This window comes from Platalea leucorodia (genome assembly GCF_965183815.1).
Source record: "Platalea leucorodia genome assembly, chromosome: 12".
In the NCBI taxonomy this organism is placed as follows: domain Eukaryota; kingdom Metazoa; phylum Chordata; class Aves; order Pelecaniformes; family Threskiornithidae; genus Platalea; species Platalea leucorodia.
This window is the reverse complement of record NC_138834.1, coordinates 17,100,900-17,119,318: the sequence shown is the minus strand read 5'-3', so window position 1 is coordinate 17,119,318 and position 18,419 is coordinate 17,100,900. Positions and strand designations below refer to the sequence as shown.

Below are 18,419 nucleotides of genomic sequence, written 5' to 3'. Positions count from 1 at the left end.
CGGCAGGGGACTGGTGCGAGCCCTGTGCCGCCGGCGTGGCGGGAGCCGGAGGTCCCTCAGCAGCCCGGGGGCGGGGGGGCGATGCGACCGCCTGAACGCGGGGCAGCGGCGCGGGGCGTCCCGCCTTTGCGGCAGGGTGTTTGCGGGGCGAGCGGGGGGCGAGCGGCCCCTGCCTCGCCCCGCCGCTCCCAGCGTCCGGGCGGGCTCGGCGCTGCGGGGAGAGGAGCGAACCGGCCGCGCTCGGGAAAAATAGGTCAGGAGCGGGCCTTGGGTGGCGGCGAGGCGAAGGGCCCCGGCGCGGCACCGGCGGGGCGAAGCGGGGTCAGGCGCCGTTCCGGGAGGGCCCGGCGCAGGTGGGAGCCGGTCGCGGTTCCCTGCTGCCTGCAAACGGGCAGGAGCAGCTGTGCAGTCCCTGCCGCGCGGGGCGGCGGCGGGCCGGGCTCGGCGGCGGTGCGGGAGCAGCGCCCGGTGCGGGAGCAGCGCCCGGGGCCGGAGCGGGCCGCCCCCGCCGCCCCCGCCCCGCCCCGCCGCGGGGGGAGCGGCCGCGCGGCAGGAAGCCCGCGCCGAGAGGAAGCGCGAGGGGGGGCCCGGCCCGCGCCGTCAGGTGGGGGCGCGGGGGCGGCGCGGCGCGGCGGGGGCGGGCGCTCCGGCTCGGCGGGCCGCCGGGGGTCCGGCGGAGCGAGCCCGCCGCCCGGTGATGGTGAGTGCGGGCGGGGCGGGCGGGGGAGCCCCGCGGGGGGGCGGCTCTGGCGCGGCGGAGGCGGCGCCGCTGGCCGCGGCCGGGGCGCGGGGCTGCGGGGCGATGCCGCGGGGGGAGCGGGGCCCGGCCTGGCGCTCCGGCGGGGCCGGGGCCGCGGTGCAGTAAGTTTGCTTTGCCTCTGCCCGCACGAGCACGAGCAGCCGCCGGCTCCCCGGCGTTGCGGGGCGTTGCGGGGCGCCCCTTCCCGCTCGGCTGCCCAGACCCTCCCCGGGGCGCCGCTCCTCGCCCGCCGCCGCCGCGGGGACCCCCTTCCCCGGGCCGGGCCGGGCCGGGCCGCCGGGGCTGGGCGCGCTCCGGGCGCCCGGCGGCAGGGGTGCGCTCCGAGGGCGTTTGCCGCCCCGGCTGGGAAGCCCGCGTTTGGTCCGGTTCGCCCTCGGCGGGAGGCTGTGACAGCTCTGCCTGGCTGCACCGAGGGGATCCCGAGAGCAATGGGAAACGGAGGAGCCGAGAGAAGTTTGGAAGGGGGGCCGAAAGGGTGAGGGATTTTTGTTTTCTTCTGCCTGCATTGTTTGGGATTTCTCGGTCTCCTTCCTCCACCCCCTTAGTGGGATGAATTATTTAGCACCCTCGTTTTCAATTCGGCTCTAAAGCTTGCAAGGAGAGGCTTTCGTGTCTGGAGGAAAAAAGAGACGGTAGGTCTGTACAGATCCTGTCTGGCACGGAGCAGCCCAGCTGCGATCTCTGGTGTGCGCTCCGCCGTTCTGCCTACGACAGCCGGGCTCGCTGGAGATTCCCCTTCTTAACGGTGACCTAACAGACCAGCCTGTTGTTCAGCATCTATTTTGCATGAGCCACTATGCTGTAGCAGTTGCTGCTTCATTCAGCTAAAGAGAGAGCGAGAGGATGAGAGGATAAGAGGATTCCAATTTAATTAGCAGTTTGCTAAAACCAGTCAGCTTTGTGTGGTCACGTGATTGTAATTTTAGAACGTATGTCTTAATTGCAGTAAATTCTGGTGTTGTGCATAAAGCAAGTGCCACATGCTATTTGCGGCATTGGCTGTGGCAGCTTCGTGTTTCTGTTTTTTTAATTTACTGCAGCATGTGTTTATTTGTGCAACGGCAGGTTTTGGTGTGTGCTGTGGGTATTTCGCATGAAGCAGATCTAGGAATTAAAGCATATGCTGTGGAGGTTTTTATTACCCAGGAAGCTGCAGGATGTGTCTCTTTTATTGGAGCGTGTTCAGGTTGACATCTTGAATACCCAGATACTGTTCTGGTTGTTTTCAGTAATAGGACTTTTGTGTGGTTTTAGCATCTTTATCGGAGTCTGCAATACTCTAAATGTTGAGGCCTTCCTCGCTCCTCCTCCCCCTCAATAATTACTCTGGTTGTTCTCAAACAAATAATTCCTATCTTGCAATATCCCTGAAATCAAACAGCAGCAGACTGTACCCTGCCTTCTGCCTAGCTAACTGAGTCACTGCCGTGCCTTGTGCTGGATTGAGCTGTTGTAGTATTGCTGCTGGTTGAATATCGAGGTCCCCCGTGTATACTGTGATTTATGTTACTGTAAATAGGGGAATTGAATTACAGCGTCTCTGCAATGTCTTGTTCCCCTGGTGTTATCAAAGATCAGTCAGCTTTACTTGGGGTGCTAGGCAGGCTGCTGCCTAAATGTTTACTTGAATTAGACATTTCCGCTAACTCTCACAATTGGATAAAGTACTACTTTTGTTTGTTTGTTTTTAAACCCTGTATTGCTGAGGAAGCCCTGGGAGTCTCTGAAAGCAGGACAGCATTAGTTGTTAACACCTCCCGCCCCCCCGAAAGAAAAAAGGTAGAATACTTGAATAACAGAGTTAATGACATTCTTTTTTGTTGCATGAATTCCTGTATCAGAGGAGAAAAGATAGTCTGAGGTTAGCTATGGAGTGTATAACAGTAAGAGATTTTTTGCCTTTTATAGCAGTCAGGACTTGTTCAGGGCCTCCACTTGCTGGGCAGAGAAGGGAAGTGTTCTATGGACGCTGCTGTAGTGGGGGGAGAAGAGGTAGCGCAGCGAGTTATCCGTCGGCTCCTAATAACTTAATTTGAAGGTCTTAATTGGGGAGGATGAAATGTGCAAACTCACGTAGAGCTTTAGTTGTTTGAGAGGAGTATGTCTTCTCCGAGGCTTGGCTCCTTTTTACCACTGCATATGTCTTTTTCTGGATCATAACCACTAATACGGGATATTTGTTTCTTATTACCTATTTCAAATAAGCTGCTTCCCGCCCTCAACTTCAGCTGGCAAACAGTTTGAGATCCAGGATGTGTACTTCTGTCATCCCTAAGCCGGTGTGAAACCTCAGGCAGAACTGTGACCTTCAAATATGAACTAAGTCATGTATTTGCAAACACGTATCTTTATAAAACTGGCGTTATAAAAAAGGAGTAGGGAACCCTAGTCAGATCTTACAGGATTCTGATTTGAGATTAAAAGGCTTTTCTACTAGCTCTTGCTGTCGTTTTAACTCTTGGAACACTAGAGGAGTTTAAATTTTTGTTCAGTTCAGCTCTCCTCTCCGTTGCTTTTGTTCTTCTCAACACTGATGAAGATGCAAGTATTTCTCTGTGCTTGCGGATAGCGTGCACGTACCGAAATACCAGCCAGTGATGGAACGTGCCATCCTTGTCGCTTTCCAAAAGGCTTTTAGAATTTGATGGCTAATAGTGAACAGATGAATGTAATTTTTAGTACCATTCCTGGTATGTATGGCATTTTATATTTTCTCCTGCTTGGTAGTACTTGTTTATATTCATGCTATTAAAAATATTGACGTTTATTCATTACATTCCGATATGCAGCTTTCTTAGTTTTTGTAAATAGCTTCACAGCCTATTCAGTGACATTTAGTAGCTTCTTCCGTGGTCTTGATTTGTTCCTAAATAAGCTGCAAAAAGCCCTACCTGTGTATGTTTTGAAGGCAGTGGCTCGTGTGCTATGAAACATGAGTCTGAGGTCATAACAACTCTAACGAAAATTTGATGAGACATTGCCAGTCCCCGACCAGAGGCAGTCGTTAGAGCTGCGTATTGATACGTCACCTCCTAACGATGACGTGGCTCTTTCCTGCCCAAGCTGCAGTACGTGCAGTACACAAATCTGTTTGGTTTTGTGTTGCATCACCTCAAACCTACTTACTTTTTCACACTTACCAGGTCAGTTGAGAGAAGCCATGCCCAACAGGTTGATGAGGAAAAATGTACTCAAAAGTCCTTGTGTGGTCCCCCAAAGTTAGATGATGTGGCTGCATGATCGCTCATAATGCTCTGAGATAAGAGAAACTCATGTGTCTGAAGGATGCATCTTAGCCAAAAGGTATTGTAAGGAGAATATTTCTGGGTAATTTTATACGAAGATGAAATTTTATATCAAGATTCAATTAAGCTGAAGGCTCTTTTCCAGTAGTTTTAAAGATTATCACTTGATTGTATTTTATGAGCTGCCGTGTGATACTGCTTTAGAGGTTTTTTCTCTTTTCAAAAACTGTGATGGAAACTAGTAGCAAGTGTTCTCTGGGCCTTTTCATTTATGTTCCTTGAGGCTCAAAGATCTCTTTCAGCAGGATCTCCTAATGCCAGGTATTCGAGTGATTTGGTGCTGACAAGAATGAACATTGAGTGCTTGATCAGTGTTTTCTGAAATGATAGCATTTTCCTCCGCGCTACTGATGTGAGACACTCTAGCTTTTGCTGTTTTCTCAGATTTTGAGTCTAACTTGGTGATATATTTGTAAAACATACAGGGGGATGATGTTACTTTTTCTAAGCATTGTACGAACATGCTGAAACATTTTGCAGACACTGGGATTTTATAGTTTCCCATTTTGATATTTTAGTGTGTGTGTGTCGTCGTGCAGAAGAGAGTCTACAAGCTGAGAGATGAGCCGTGCTGTCAGCGCAGGGATGCTGCGTCGCAGCTCTGGGGCGGGAGTGGGCAGCTAAGCATCTTGTTTGTTTAAAAGTAAGGGACGTAGGATTGAAGAGCAGTTTTTGTTGGCATAAAAAGTTGAATATTTTGTTAAAAGAACTTTTTAGCACTCTGACAGCCTAGTTTAAAATACTCAAAATCAATGGAGTCTTGTATGTGGAGACTGTCTTGCTGTTAAAAGGATAATCACTTACATTTTATGTATTGGGTAATCAGTAAGTTACATCTAGAACTTGGATATTTAAGTAGGTGAAAATGTGTTTTTTCAAATCCTGTGAAATCCTTCAAGCTTACTGAGCTAGTAAACGGTGGCATCCTGTGCAAGGAGACCCTTACTGCAGTGTTTCAGCCTGAAGAATCTCCGAACAGCTCATGGTTCTACATTAACAATGGGCCGAATCTCAGTAATTAGCATACCTCTTAATGTTATGAAGTTCGTGTCCTCCTTTTTTTCTCTAGTTTCACGTATACTGCACTAGATGCAGGAGGTGAATCAGTGTAAGCTGTTTGGAAATAGGCAACTTCAGGTACCCGTAAGGCAGGTAGCATTTTTCCTTTGCTGCACTCATCCACCCAACTTGAAAATTAGCTGATATTCTTGTGAAAAATCTGTCGTCTTTCCTTTGTAGCAGCTGCCTTGCCCGTGGCCCATTTGGACGTTCCACAGGTTGTACCATTCTGCACATCCTTTTGAACATCTCTCTTACGTTTGACTGACTTCTCCGTTAAGCATTGCCCTGTTGTTAGGGAAGTGGAAAGGCTGCCTTTTGGAGGGTGAGAGACTTGAGGCTTGTCTCCAGGCTTTAACTCTTCTGTCCCTGCATTAGATTGCTGGGTATTTCTAATCTCTCTTCTTCGTACCTAGGCTTTGTTATGGCTGTACTACTCTGGTATTCACTTAAGGCAGGAGTGTTGTCAGGATAACGTTAGTAATACGCTGTGCCAGGTTCACTGGTTTTGGGTGTTACCAGATGTAGGCAAAGATGATAGCTGGTAGTTCTGTGTTTGGAAGCAATTTTTGATTTTCTTAAAATTAGGCTGAGGTAACCCTCCTCCTGCCAAACAGAATCTTAATACCGGTTAAAGTGCATGTATGCTACTAGCTGTTTACTTCGTAACCTCTGGGAAGATGGGGACAGTCACTCTAGCGACAGAAGTGTAGGGGTCTAGGTAAAAAATCCCATGATCCTGAAACCTACCCTTGTCTGGGAACCGATGGCTTCTCTCGGCTCCGTGTTGGCCCCAGTTCTCTTTCTGGTTCTGCAGCAGCTCTAGGAAGAAGAATGAGTGGTGGGGCTCGACCTCGGCATGGCACTGACAGCGTCCAGAGCCTCCTGCCGACTTAGTAGTTGGCATTTATCTCCCCTAGCATTTGTCATCTTCTGTGACTTGCTCATCATCCTTTGATTCAGGGGAGAGAGTCGTTCCTAGCGTGTGGAGCCTATAATAGCCCAGGTGAGCCACATCCCCTAGACGCCTTTTTTCTCTCTGTGAAAGGTTTCTAGGTGATATCATTAAATGTGTGTGTCTATATCATAGACACATGGACTTAAATTAAATGAAACCCACATGTTCTCGAAAAATGAGAGTTTACTAGATCTGCAGGGGGCTAATGCCGTAGCCTGCCCACTTCCAGGCAGATGGATGGGCTGTACCGAGCTTGTTTCATTAGCTTTGGGTACCATTTGCGTCTGATGCCAGGCAGTCTGGTTGCAGCAGATACACAGAAAAGATCTAAGCAGAAAAATCCTCTTACAACAACGCAAGGCTGTCTGTGAGGCAAAACCAGAACCCCCGCCGCTCTCTAGATGTGCCCTGCTAACCGTTTGTTTTGGTGGTAAAGAAATCTTCCTGCATCTGGCCCCTGAGAATGCCTAAAGAAATGCAAAATCCTGCTAAAGAGTTTTCCTGTCGAGGGTTTCATATTTTTTCATTAGGTTTCTGCATCAAGTTAGTTGCTTATTACAAGATCTAGAGGCATTCTGTATTCTTTGGACTTCGGTGCTTTATATCCACCCAAAGAAAGAATCCAGGCTCTTTCAGATAGGGACGGGACATAAACCAAAATGTACCCCAAAAAAAGATATTGAAGTAACAAAGGCATAATGAGAAATTCCAACATGGGTGAGCAGGCACCTTTCTTGGTGTTTTCTTTTGAGTAGATAGAAGCGCCTGACTAAATCTCTGGATAACTCTCTTCTGCATCCCTTTGGCAAACCTCTTTCTTTCCTTTTTAAACCCTAGATTGGCTGCAGGACACAGTGGATAAAGTTACTGCTGATAATTTAATTCCTTTCCTGACCAATCCCTTTTTCTCTCTTTCCTAAAATACAGCTGGAGCGTCTTCTGGAGGAAGGACAATAAAGTAATTTGTCCAAAAGTCTCATTATCAATAACTGACCTTCCAGCTTGAGGAGTTGTCCAGCTGTCTAAACGAGAACTTTTTTCCCTGGTGGCAACGGGGGGAGGGGGACGGAGACGGACGGACAGACGGGGGACTGTGTTCCACAGCTGTATCTTCAAATCCACCTTTGCTTTAGCACCCCAGATTTTCAGAGCAGAGGAATGAGGGGCTGGCCAGAGGGAATCTAGGGACTGGTTGGTAGAGTGCTCTGGGGCAGGAACCCCGCCGGCGCCGGGGGCGCTGCCCTGGAGCAGTCGTCTTCACGCCGGGGACGGCGCGTTACCGCGCGCCTCCCGTGTCGCCGGTGCTGTCGAGCGGGGGGGTCTGCCCGGGGCGCGCCGTTGGAGGGCTGCGGAGGGAGCGCGGCTGTGGCGTTGCTGGAACAGGATTGCACCTTCCAAACAGGTTTTAAGAGGATGGCCTGTTGCTCCTTCTCGCTTTCTTCTCTGTCTTTCTTTCCATTGTAGCCATGGAGTAGGGTGGATTCTTTATTTTCTTTTTTTATAGTCGAGTTAGCCATTTCCCTTTAAAAAGAGACGACGTGCCTTTCTGTTGACATCCTTGCGCAATCACATGGTACATGGGAACCATCTGAGTGAAAACTCCTCCAGCCTCCTGACCCAGTGAACAAAACCCTCCAGATTCAGCCTGGCAAGCGGCCAAACCCAACGTTTTGCAAAGGCTCTCCGTAGACCTCGGTTTCTGTTTCACTCATTCCACCTGAACTTGTAACTCATCATCTTAACAAGGCATTTCTGGTTTTATGTAATTGCTTATGCAGCGAGGAAACGACTCCCTTTCCCTGCCTTGTCTGCGTGTGCCCCTGACTCGTGCTCGCACATAACAGTCTCTCCAGGCAGGTATGGCTTGGGTGTTCCTTTCGTAGGGTTGAAACCAATTTAACATCACTTCGAGAGAAAGAAGAGGTGAAAATTGTCCATTATGTTTCTTTATCATCATATGATAATTAGAGCATGTGGAGCGTTTTCATTTGTCAGTATTTTCCATGCTGCTTTCTTGCTAAAATAATGCTGCAGAATTCCACAGTTCTTCCAGAAAGCATACGTGCTGTTCGTGCACTTCGAGTCTGTGCGTATTTAAAAAAGAAGAAAAAAAGAAATAGACATTATTTACCTTGTAGACCAGGAACTGTGATCCTGCTTGGTTCTGGCTTAGGAAAAGGAAGTTGCTGCAGTTTTGCCTTATTTCTGTTTCCTTTTCCAGGCTGATAAAATGTGATTTATTTATTATCATACTATTTTTTATATTCTGCTACTGCACAACGTGAACAAGACTAACAGCAGACAAGAGGAGTGCTGCTTAAATACTCTGGAAAAGTTTGTAAGATTTTTCTGAAATAAGTGAAGTTACAGAAAGCAGGGGCTGCTTCTTTTACCTTGATGACACAAGTCCCCGCAGCTAACAACTTTAATGTTCTGCGTATAGTTCCTTTCATTTCTTAATACTTTTGTACCCACTCGCATTCCCGTTCACAGAGGTGGAGCTGTTCCACTGAACAGCAGTCTGGATGAAATGAAGAATCGAGGAAGAAAAATAATAGGATTATCTGTAGAAAAGAAGCAAAGCCAAAATCAGGTGACAGAGTAACGCAGTAGGCGATCCGGCGGGGTGTTAAGATGGGGCGAGAAAAGGCGGTTTAGTGACTCGCTCGCCGGGGGGGCCGCGGTTTCGAGGGCTGCGCTCGGAGCTGCAGGAAGTGGCGAGCCGAGCCAGCGCAGCGCGCCCGGCTGAGCGCCCAGCGGAGCCCTGCTTCGGCGAGGAGCAGGGGTATTCAGGGGGCTGCGCTGGCCCTGCTTTACCTGAAAAGGGCGAGAGTGGGAACGTCATTCAGCTTGAACCATATTCCTTTCCTTTTCAGGCCCCCGGTGCAAGATCTTACGTTGACCTAGATAACCGCAAAGAGAGGACATGAGTAAAGCCAGTACTACTTCAGTGTGTTGTGCTTAACCCTGTATTAAAACGTAGGCTTAAAAAAATAAAAACGTTTAGGAAAGCATGAGCTTTCCAGGGATTATGCAATTGTGCTTAGTTCAACTTCTGATTTTAAAATATTGTGTAGGTTCTTGCATTATTAATTGGTGGCTTCTCTGCACCACTTCATTAGTTGGTTTGTTGGCCTTGTCATGTTTTATAACAATCTCTAAATATTTAAATTAGATTCGGTTTTAGCAAAGCCTTGTCTTAATAGGATATTACTGAGGTTAACAAGTACTGGTCAAAGAAGTGTTTGGTTTTGCTCTGATCACTTGAAGGCAGCAGTAGAATCGAGTTTGTTGTATGCAGTGCAACTTGCACTTCTGGGACCCTTGGGAAAAAAGAATAAAAAGAGGGAATTGAGTCATAAGTGATTGTAGGTCTCTATTTGCAGCAGTGGTCGGTTTATGTGTTTGCTTGTTATATGTGAATCGGATCATCTGAAGTATGACTAGCATTTCTCCATTTCGTTAAGAAGAGAAATCATGGAGCATTGAGAGAGGAAAGTTTGATCTCTGCTTAGAAAATGGCTTACTCTGAAGCTCTGCCGCGTCAGCAGCAGCTGTCCCCGGAGAAGTTTGGGGTTTGTTAAGAACTGTCAGCCTTTCCTCCTCGGAGAGGCATTCCTAAGCCCCAGGGAATCCCCTCCCGTAAAGTTCTGGAGCGAGCGGCGTGGAGGAATAATAAGCACTTCCTTCCTTGCTATTTTCAGTGACTGCAGTAGAAAGTAACCACTATTGCTGGGGCTCGTGCTCACAAACCCTCTGCAGCACCGTCCTCTCCTCACCCTCTTCAGTTCTTCTGCAAGGCGAGGTTGTGCAGCAAGTTTCAAGCTGAAAATTTTTAAAGTGTCGTCAGGAGTATGGTATACTGACTTCATTATTCAGTTTCATACTTAATGTAAAATTCAGTATTGTTATCCACAGAATTTTCTCGTACTCCCAGGCTGATTTTTTCTAGCAGTGCGTATCAGGCTTGATTCCCCCGCCCCCAGCTCTTGCCAAGTGTTTGTTTAGCCAGGAAGGCATGGAGAGTGGCTTGATGTTTTGGATCTTGAGAGGCATTTTGGAGTTGTTGGAAGCGTCTTGCTCCTTCCCCTGGTTTCGTGTAAACAGCTTTGCTGGCTGCTGCGGGGGGAGGAGAACCTTTCAGCTGCGGGAACGGGGGCCAGCAAACGGGAACGGGGGCCAGCAAACGGGAACGGGGGCCAGCAAACAGGAGCGGTGCGTTGGATCTAAAATCCTTTTGGTCGCCAGAGCCGGAGACGTTTTCTCAAGTGACCTGAGTGGTGATGATCAGTAACAAAACCTTTCGAAGAACTGCAAATGTTTGTCACAAGGATCTGCACTCCTCGGTATGGGTACTTTCAAGGGAGGTACTTCGCTAACAGATCTGAATTTTCAAATGATGATATGAAAACTTTAATTTTACTCAAACTGAATAACATTTTGCAGTCTCCTCCCCAGCTATTTCATTACAAGCTTTGCATTTGTCTCTTTCTTAAGTCTCGTTTAAAAAGCTGATTGCTAGGCTATGTTTTTAAAAAAGTTGCAGTGTGTGATCTGAATTCAGAAATATTCGTCCTGAAGGTTATTGATACTTGGGAAGGAAGAATTCATGCCTGATGGGCTTAGTTAAACTTCTCTTTGGGAGAGGTTTGAATGAGACGGTTTGTTTCTTGAGTCTCTGACTCAAATTGCAATCTTAAAAAGAATTCAACATCACTCATAAAATACATTCTGATAACTCACTTTAACATCAGTGTTTTGCCTATTGCTTAATAAAATCACAGTGGGTGGAACGAAGACTGTTCTGACTCCTGACGGCAGGTCTCTCTCTGCTTTTGGCTGGAGGCTGCGTGTGAAACAGGCAGGTATGTAACATAGGGCAGGAATCCGACTTACTGCTGTTTCGCATTTGTAAAACTGCAAGTCAACACATGAAAAGTTAGCGACTTTCCTTTTAAAATCAGACCTTCCTCTGTAATTGCAATGATAAAGTAAACGTAAACACCTCTAGTGCGAGTTTTAATTTGAGCTCTTCCAGCGCGCCCTGTTGCAGGACAGAGGAGCGGCCTTCCCCGAACGCGCGGCTCTGTTTCCACCGGGCGGGCTCTGTCGCCTTCGCGGCTTTCCAGCTGCAGTTAGCGTGTTCTGTCATGGGAAGTGGTTTTCCTGCGTTATTGTCATTTCTGGGGTAGCGTTAAAACGTGTACGTGGGACACACGAGAAGGAGCTGCGAAATGACTTTCAACTGGTTCCAGATACGGTATCCGAAAGCTCCCTCCAAGCGATCTGCCTAATTCCGATGAAGGATGAGGTAATGCTGAAAAAGACCAGGAACCTACACATTGGCTGTCTTCCATTCCTGCAGTATGCATCTAAGTTGACCATAAATTGTTTTGTATAGTGAAATTGGCTAAGTAGGTTGTTGCAATGTGGTGCCATTGAGGCGTTCGGTTGTTTTGGGATTTGGCAGAAACCCAGTTTACATATGTGCAGAAAAGCGAAAAATATCATCTCCAGAATGTGTGTGTTTCATCTGTAGCCTGAAAGGAAAGTCATTGTATAGTTTGGGGGAAGAAAAAGCTTCTCTGTTTAAATAAAGTATGTGCTGTTTTACGGAACTGTTACCTACGAGATCTGTCCGTGCTTGAGAGCTGCTGAGCTGCATGAGCAGATAAGATCTTTGCCACCAAGCCGCAGAAGGTGGCTGTGGACGTTGGTAGTTGCGGAGAGGAGGAAGCGACGGTTGTGCCTCGGGTCAGTCACGGTACGCTTTTAGGTACTTTGTGGAAAAGGGAAGCGACAAAAAAAAGTCTGAAAGAAAGCTTCAGGGAGCAAGGAGGAAAAACGGCTTTCTCCATGATCACTAGGGAGTAAGAGTAGAGAGCATGAGGAAAAGCCAGAGTAAGAAAATTTGGCAGAAAAGTCCGTGCATTATATCTAGTTGAAGTCATTCTTTCCTATTTAAAAACACTGATATTTGTATGTTGTTTTTTCCCAAGTTCCTATACATCCTATGGAGTAGAACTGCAGGTTTTCTGAAGACGTGCAGGGGAAGGGTCTGTTGTAGACAGGCCGGTTACGTATCTGCTGCTTTTGTGGTCAAATGTCACTTAGGATTGCAGTAATCATTTTTTTTGCTTCCACCTTGCATTAAGTTCTGAAGAATTTTGCTCACACTGAAAGTGAAGCTAAAAATATCAAAGCAAGACCTTTAAACAAGGATAAAAGAGTAAATATTTGTATATCCTGCTCTCTGAACAGGTTTGGTAAGCAAAATTCATTTTCAGTCAGGTACTCCTATCAATGAGACTATTCTTCCTGCATCGTCACCAAATGGTATACATGACCAGAGGGTCTTCGTCTTAGAGTTGCTACAGGAAAAGTTTCAGAACTGAATAAAGCACGAGGGAAGGGTTTGCACTGATGTAACGGCAGTTTTTGTGAAAGGTCATAATGTAAGTTACATGCACAGTAGTATTTGCGTTGCATTTTTTTCAAATGCGGTGACTAGTGTGTTGACAGAATCCACATGAAACACCTGAAAAAAATCTCCTTAGACTTATTAGACATTGCAAAATCTGAGCTGACTAACCATAATTAAATTATATTTTCTATCAGTCTCCAGCCTTGCTCCCCAAAGATTCCCTTGTCCCAGAAATTTAATTAGAAGGCTCAGGATGTATGCACAAGTATTTGAATCTGCCACTGGAAAATGGATATTGCTGAGGAATCCGATTCTTCCTATCGGACTGGTTGGTGCTGTGGTGAACACTGATGATATCAAGGCAGTAACCAAGTTCCTAAGACACTTGCAACAGATTATTTGAAGGTAGAAGCTTGCTGTGGCTGCACAAGAGTAGTAGCTTTCAGGCCAGGAAAACTTATTTTAAGTTAGTCGTTTTTTTATGGCAGTTGAGCTTTGGCTTAGGAAGGCGTGTTCACAGACATTTAAGAAAAATGCACAATGTAATTTAGGCTTTGCTTGCTTTTTTCTGGGAATAGTTAGAAGCGCATTTAGAAGGTGTGCTGTGGCTGCTGCAAGCCTCCCTCTTTTGCTGCTGGCAGGAGTCAGACGAGTTTAAATCCACCAGATCTCCCTCTCTGAAGGACGTTTGTCTGTCCATTATTCCACCGACCCTCAGTGAAATTCAGCATGCTGCGGAATCTGACCCATATTTTAAGATTTCTGTCCTTTTCAGTTGGATCCCTGTTTAGAGGCGTCCTCTTTTCCCTCCTCTGCAGGGAATCTGGCGCATCCCCGTGGATGAGATCGACCGCCCGGGCAGTTTTGCATCTCATATGAACCGCTCTATTGTCTTACTGCTAAATGTGCTCGCGCAACTAAAGGATTACAACACCTTGCTGAAAGTCTCATCTATGCTACAGAGGACCCCCGATCAGGGAAAGTATGATGTGTTTATCAATCCATTACTTTGTAAAGCTTTGAATGTATTTTGTTCACTGTGTGACTATTTTATTTAAAGGCGTTCTTAGTTTAGGCAAAAAGTCTTTAGACAGATTTCCTTGGGAATACAGCGGAATGATGGCTGATTTTTCTCAGGGTTACAATTCCGCAGTAGAGTCTAGAATTGCTCTGCATTTCTCTTGAAACCCAGAGCAGCCGTACGGCTGCCTTAACAGCCTTGGAGTCCCGCTGCCCTGCGGAGGGGACCGCTGGTGGGACAGAGCACCGTGGCTTCTGCGCCCCGCGGCTGGCCTGCGGCCCGCGAGCCGTGCCCAGCGCGGAGGTCGCAGCCCGGGCCTCCTGCCTTCCTGGAGTCCGGGACCGAGCGATGCTGGCCGGCCTCTTGGCAGCTGGTGCTATTTAAAAAGCTTATCCTATTCAGAGGTGATCTAATTTTAATTGCATTAACCTTACTGAAGAAAAAAGAAGCCATCTAACGTGAGCTATATACGGGTTCATATCAATGGGAACACTGAAATGAATATCTAAGGAAAACATTGAAGCAATTGAGGTAAAATTCTAGTAGCTTCCCGAGTGGGAAACGTTGAAATTAGTCTCTGGCAAATGCTTGAGAAATTGAACTGAATGATTGATGACAATAAGTTGGAGGCATCGAGGGTTTCTTCATGTGTTTTTGAGTGTGAGTGCATGTGAATTTGCATAGATCGTAGTATATCTGGGAATATGTCACCACATGTTCAGAAAACGCGAAGCCAAAAATACTTTGACTTTTAGCATATCAGAAATGCTGGACCATAGAAGGTTTAAATTCTGTCCTAAGCAAGCCCACAGTTGTACTAAAAATATTATGTTATTTATAAGTCTAGACTGAATTTAACAAACAAGTAATTTGACTTGTTGGATCAGCCAGTGCCAGCCATGGTGAACTGCAATCGTTACAGGAACTTCTAAATGCAAATATTCTGGGTGTGTCTGGTATATGCCTGTTACAACCCTATTTTTAAAAACAGGCATTTTTATCTGAACTTTAGTTATTACTGAACTAATGTATCTTTCGTCTGAAAAGCAAACCATAAAATTACCAATTTAATGTAATGCTGTAGAGGGAAAAGATGTTTATTGAAAATGTTGGCTTTTTGACTGAAATAGTACCCTTCAAAATTATTTACTTGATTTTTAGCCCTCATTAAAACCAGCCAATTCTAAAATAGAAATTCAGTTTTCCATTAAACTCAGTTAGGTGGGATTGATGGCTGGAAATGTTTTCCTTGAAAGTGGACTAAAGCATTGTGTCAGAATACAGTGAAGCTACAATGCTCTAGTAAATTAAAGGAAGCCACAGAGCGAATAAGTTTTACACATACAATATTTTTTTTTTATAATACTAAATAGGAAAAAAAGGTATTAGCACACCAGTGTTTTAACTCTAAAAAACCTAGATTCAAAGGCAACTGATACGACCAGTGAGAAAGGATTTGCTGATGTCCTTAATCTCACATGCACGTTTTATCCAGAACATGAAAATCACCTGACAGTTCAAGATAGCTTTGTGTGACTAATACTCTTTTTCAAGAAAAGGTTTGAATAAAAAGCTGGTATTTGAGGGGCACAGAAGGCTTGATACAAGAAAACTGTAATTCTGGTTGTCTGTTTTGCTCTGGGTTTGGTTTTTGGGGTTTTTTTGTTTTTTGTTTTTTTTTTTTCCTTCCCCATTTCTCCCCTTCTCTCCGTTTGTAGATAGCCCTATCTTTTGCTTCATGCATGTCATCTTTGGTGATTGTGGGGAGGGGAGAAGTGGAGGGAAACATAGCTAAAGTGTTATATTTCAATATGCAACTGGATATGTTCTGTTTGCTTTCTTCTAACTTGTTTTAAAATTGTTGTGTCGGGTTTTTTTGTTTGGGTTTTTTTTGTGTTGTTTTTTTTTTTAATGTCCTGGTTCTTGCTTTTGAAGTCCTATAAGCTTCTGACAGCTTAATTTCTGTTATCTTACTGTGGCCCAGGAAGTACTTGCGTGATGCAGATCGGCAGGTTCTGGCCCAGCAAGCCTTTGTGCTTACCGTGAAAGTGTTGGAGGACACTCTCAACGATCTGACGCAGGTAAGGCAGCAGTGCGTTTAATGGTCGTCCATTTAGTAATTAGATTTTTCTAGGTTCAGTTTACTCATTCCTTAGAGCTCCTGAGGCTGAAGGGCTACATTATTATCACTTACTTCTAATATCTTTTGTTTATATGCAACTACACAGAAAACTTTCTTCCAGCATTGTTGGTTTTAATTTTTGAAATCCAGTAACAAATACAGTTGTTGAGAATGGATTGCAGTAAGTTTGGTTTGACTGCCCCTTAAACTTCAAATGATGGAGTATAAGAACAGCTACATTTTCAGGTGGGGTCTATTGAAATTTCCTTTTGAAATGAATTAAGATTCCTCTTGCAAAACAAAACCAGGCAACTAGGTATTTACATGCCTAGCCATTTTTAACTGCTAGTCCTTGACAGCACCATGCCTGTTATACATTTAATTGTCATGTAGATTTCACTTTAAAAAGGCATGTAGAGACTAATCAGTTTCCAGGTTAAGATAACTGGAAATTGGAAGTTTATTTGGTAAACACATTCAAGGAAGAACTTGTTCCTAGGGGTTTTCCACCTTAAGAGTATAGGTTTAACAAATTAAATGAAAACATCCTTAAGAACACTGGAACTCTGTGTATGAAATAGTTTGTTCATAAATCTGGATGGAAGAATTGTATCATTAGTGATTTTTGAATGAAGAGATGATGTACAGAAGTTTTCTACCTTTGGACCATCACCAAAGTAAAGGTACAAAAATTAAAATACTATAGCAGTTTAGCGTACCTCTTGATCTACTAACAAGAAGAAAGTTATGTAAGAGCAACCAAAGGGAAGATTCTTAAATGTGAGATTGAGCTGCAGCTGCCAAAAGAAACAGGTTCAGTTTTGATTTCAATACATTAGAAGAAAATTGTGGTCTTCTAAAACCTTGGATTTCATTTAGTTGGATCCCATAGTATAGACTGAAGTAGTGGGGTGGGGAAAACCATTGCAGCTTTGGTTCAGCCTGTGCTGTTGATTTCTCTGTGGTGTTTTCACTGATTAAGATACTTTAATTGTAAGACTTGTGGCTTGGATTAATTAATATTCAGGAACAAACAAGAATGAACATAGAATAAATGCATTTTCTTCAGCAGAGGCAGTAATGTAAAGGTCCTCATTGTCAGTATTCATGATAGTCATAGCTGTGCTCAAATCCTTTCTGATTTCAATAATAACAGAGACGAATTACTTCTTTTATTAAGGTTTCAGAAGATCAGAGTTCCAAGTCTTCTAACCTTGCTTCAGGAAGGATGACAACAGACGTCTCTAATAAAACTAGTGCTGAAGAGGGGAAAGATGTCCTTCCCAAAAAGCCAGTTTTATCGGATGGAGTAGTGCATAGTACTGAAAATGGAGTAAAGGAAGGGACCCAGGGACAGATTCCCAATGCTATGGACATATTGGAACAAGAGGACAAGAATGACAAGGAAATTAAAGAGCTTCCTGGGCCTGGTTCAGTTGAGCCTATGGATCTTGATGGATATTCCAATGACCCTGAAAAATTTGATTCTTCATGTAAACGCAGCGAGCCAGACCGTCTTCAGTCTGGCAGGACCTCAAAGGAGAGAGCTCCAGAGAGCCGGACTCCAGAACTTTCTTTGGAAGAGCTAAGTATCAGCTCAAAACATCAGCAGCAGGCAGCTAAGGGAATAGTTCAAGCAGTACCTACAGAAGAACCTGTCCAGAGATCAAGCAGGAAGAGGAAATTACTTGAGGATGTGGAGTCTGGGAAAACACTTCTGCTCGATGCTTATCGAGTATGGCAGCAAGGTCAGAAAGTTATGGCCTATGACCTGGGTAAAATTGAGAAGATCATGTCTGAAACGTACATGCTGATCAAACAGGTAAAGTATGTTGTCATTAATTGTAATTTCTCTACGTGACCTCAGACATGATTATAGAGTAACAATAATTGCCAAACCAAGCAGTATAAAATTGCCCCTATATCTGTTCAAAAGTTGGGGAGATAAATATCTCCCAAAGAACCACTCTCTTGACAAGACCACTGCTGGGGGTGGGGGGGAAAGTAGGACCCTCCATGTTTTGGAACTAAATTTCTGAAACCAGTTAAGAGCTATAATACCAATTATGTGGCGTTTATTCATGCTAAACCTTAGTTTGAATTAAGAGAGAGCTGTATGTCTTTTAATATATACTCCTGAATAACTTAAGATCACTGTTCTGCTGTAGAAGTGCTGCTTCTCCCCCTTACTCCCATGCTCTACATCCCCATTTCATCTGAATTTAATTAGATTTACAGATGAGCTCAGTAATTATGATTTCATTAGTTGTGATTCTGTGTTCAGGTGGATGAAGAAGCAGCACTCGAACAGGCAGTCAAGTTTTGCCAGGTGCACATGGGAGCATCAGCACAGAAACAGGTAAGCTCTGTGAAGGCCCTGGCTGCTTGTAACAAGCTTTTATTACTTTGTACAATCAAGTCTGTCGCTGGGTGTTTGCAGCAATTAGAAATACCTACTTTCCTTGTATTGTTGTCATCTAAGATAAGTTGGGCCACATTAGTGTAGGGAGCTCATCCCTTTTGTTAGGGTCATTGCTACTGTTTATGTCAGGCTTGAAGGACAGTTTGCGTGCCCGAAAGCTTTTGGGGAAACCCCAACCAATCTTCAAATTGAAATATTTATGGCACACCATAATTTTCTTAATGTCCACATCATTCCTCAGCATTTCATGCATGGTAATTACTTCTCTCTGATCCCTAAGGGCTAGCAATCTCATCAGCTCTTCCCTTGCTAACACTGCACTCTGCTCCAGAGATAACAAATATCTTT

The 18,419-nt window shown here is 45.3% G+C and overlaps 1 protein-coding gene across 5 annotated transcripts in view; it reads left to right on the top strand.

Moving 5' to 3' along the window:
- CABIN1 (calcineurin binding protein 1) overlaps positions 1–18,419 on the top strand; it is a 117,690-nt gene that overhangs the window by 69,879 nt on the left and 29,392 nt on the right. For all 5 annotated transcript variants that reach the window (XM_082325091.1, XM_082325092.1, XM_082325093.1 and 2 more), the window contains exons 31-34: positions 13,325–13,488; positions 15,512–15,608; positions 16,830–17,471; positions 17,934–18,008. In XM_082325091.1, the coding sequence (XP_082181217.1) occupies positions 13,325–13,488; positions 15,512–15,608; positions 16,830–17,471; positions 17,934–18,008 (978 nt within the window). The remainder of the gene's footprint in view (positions 1–13,324; positions 13,489–15,511; positions 15,609–16,829; positions 17,472–17,933; positions 18,009–18,419) is intronic.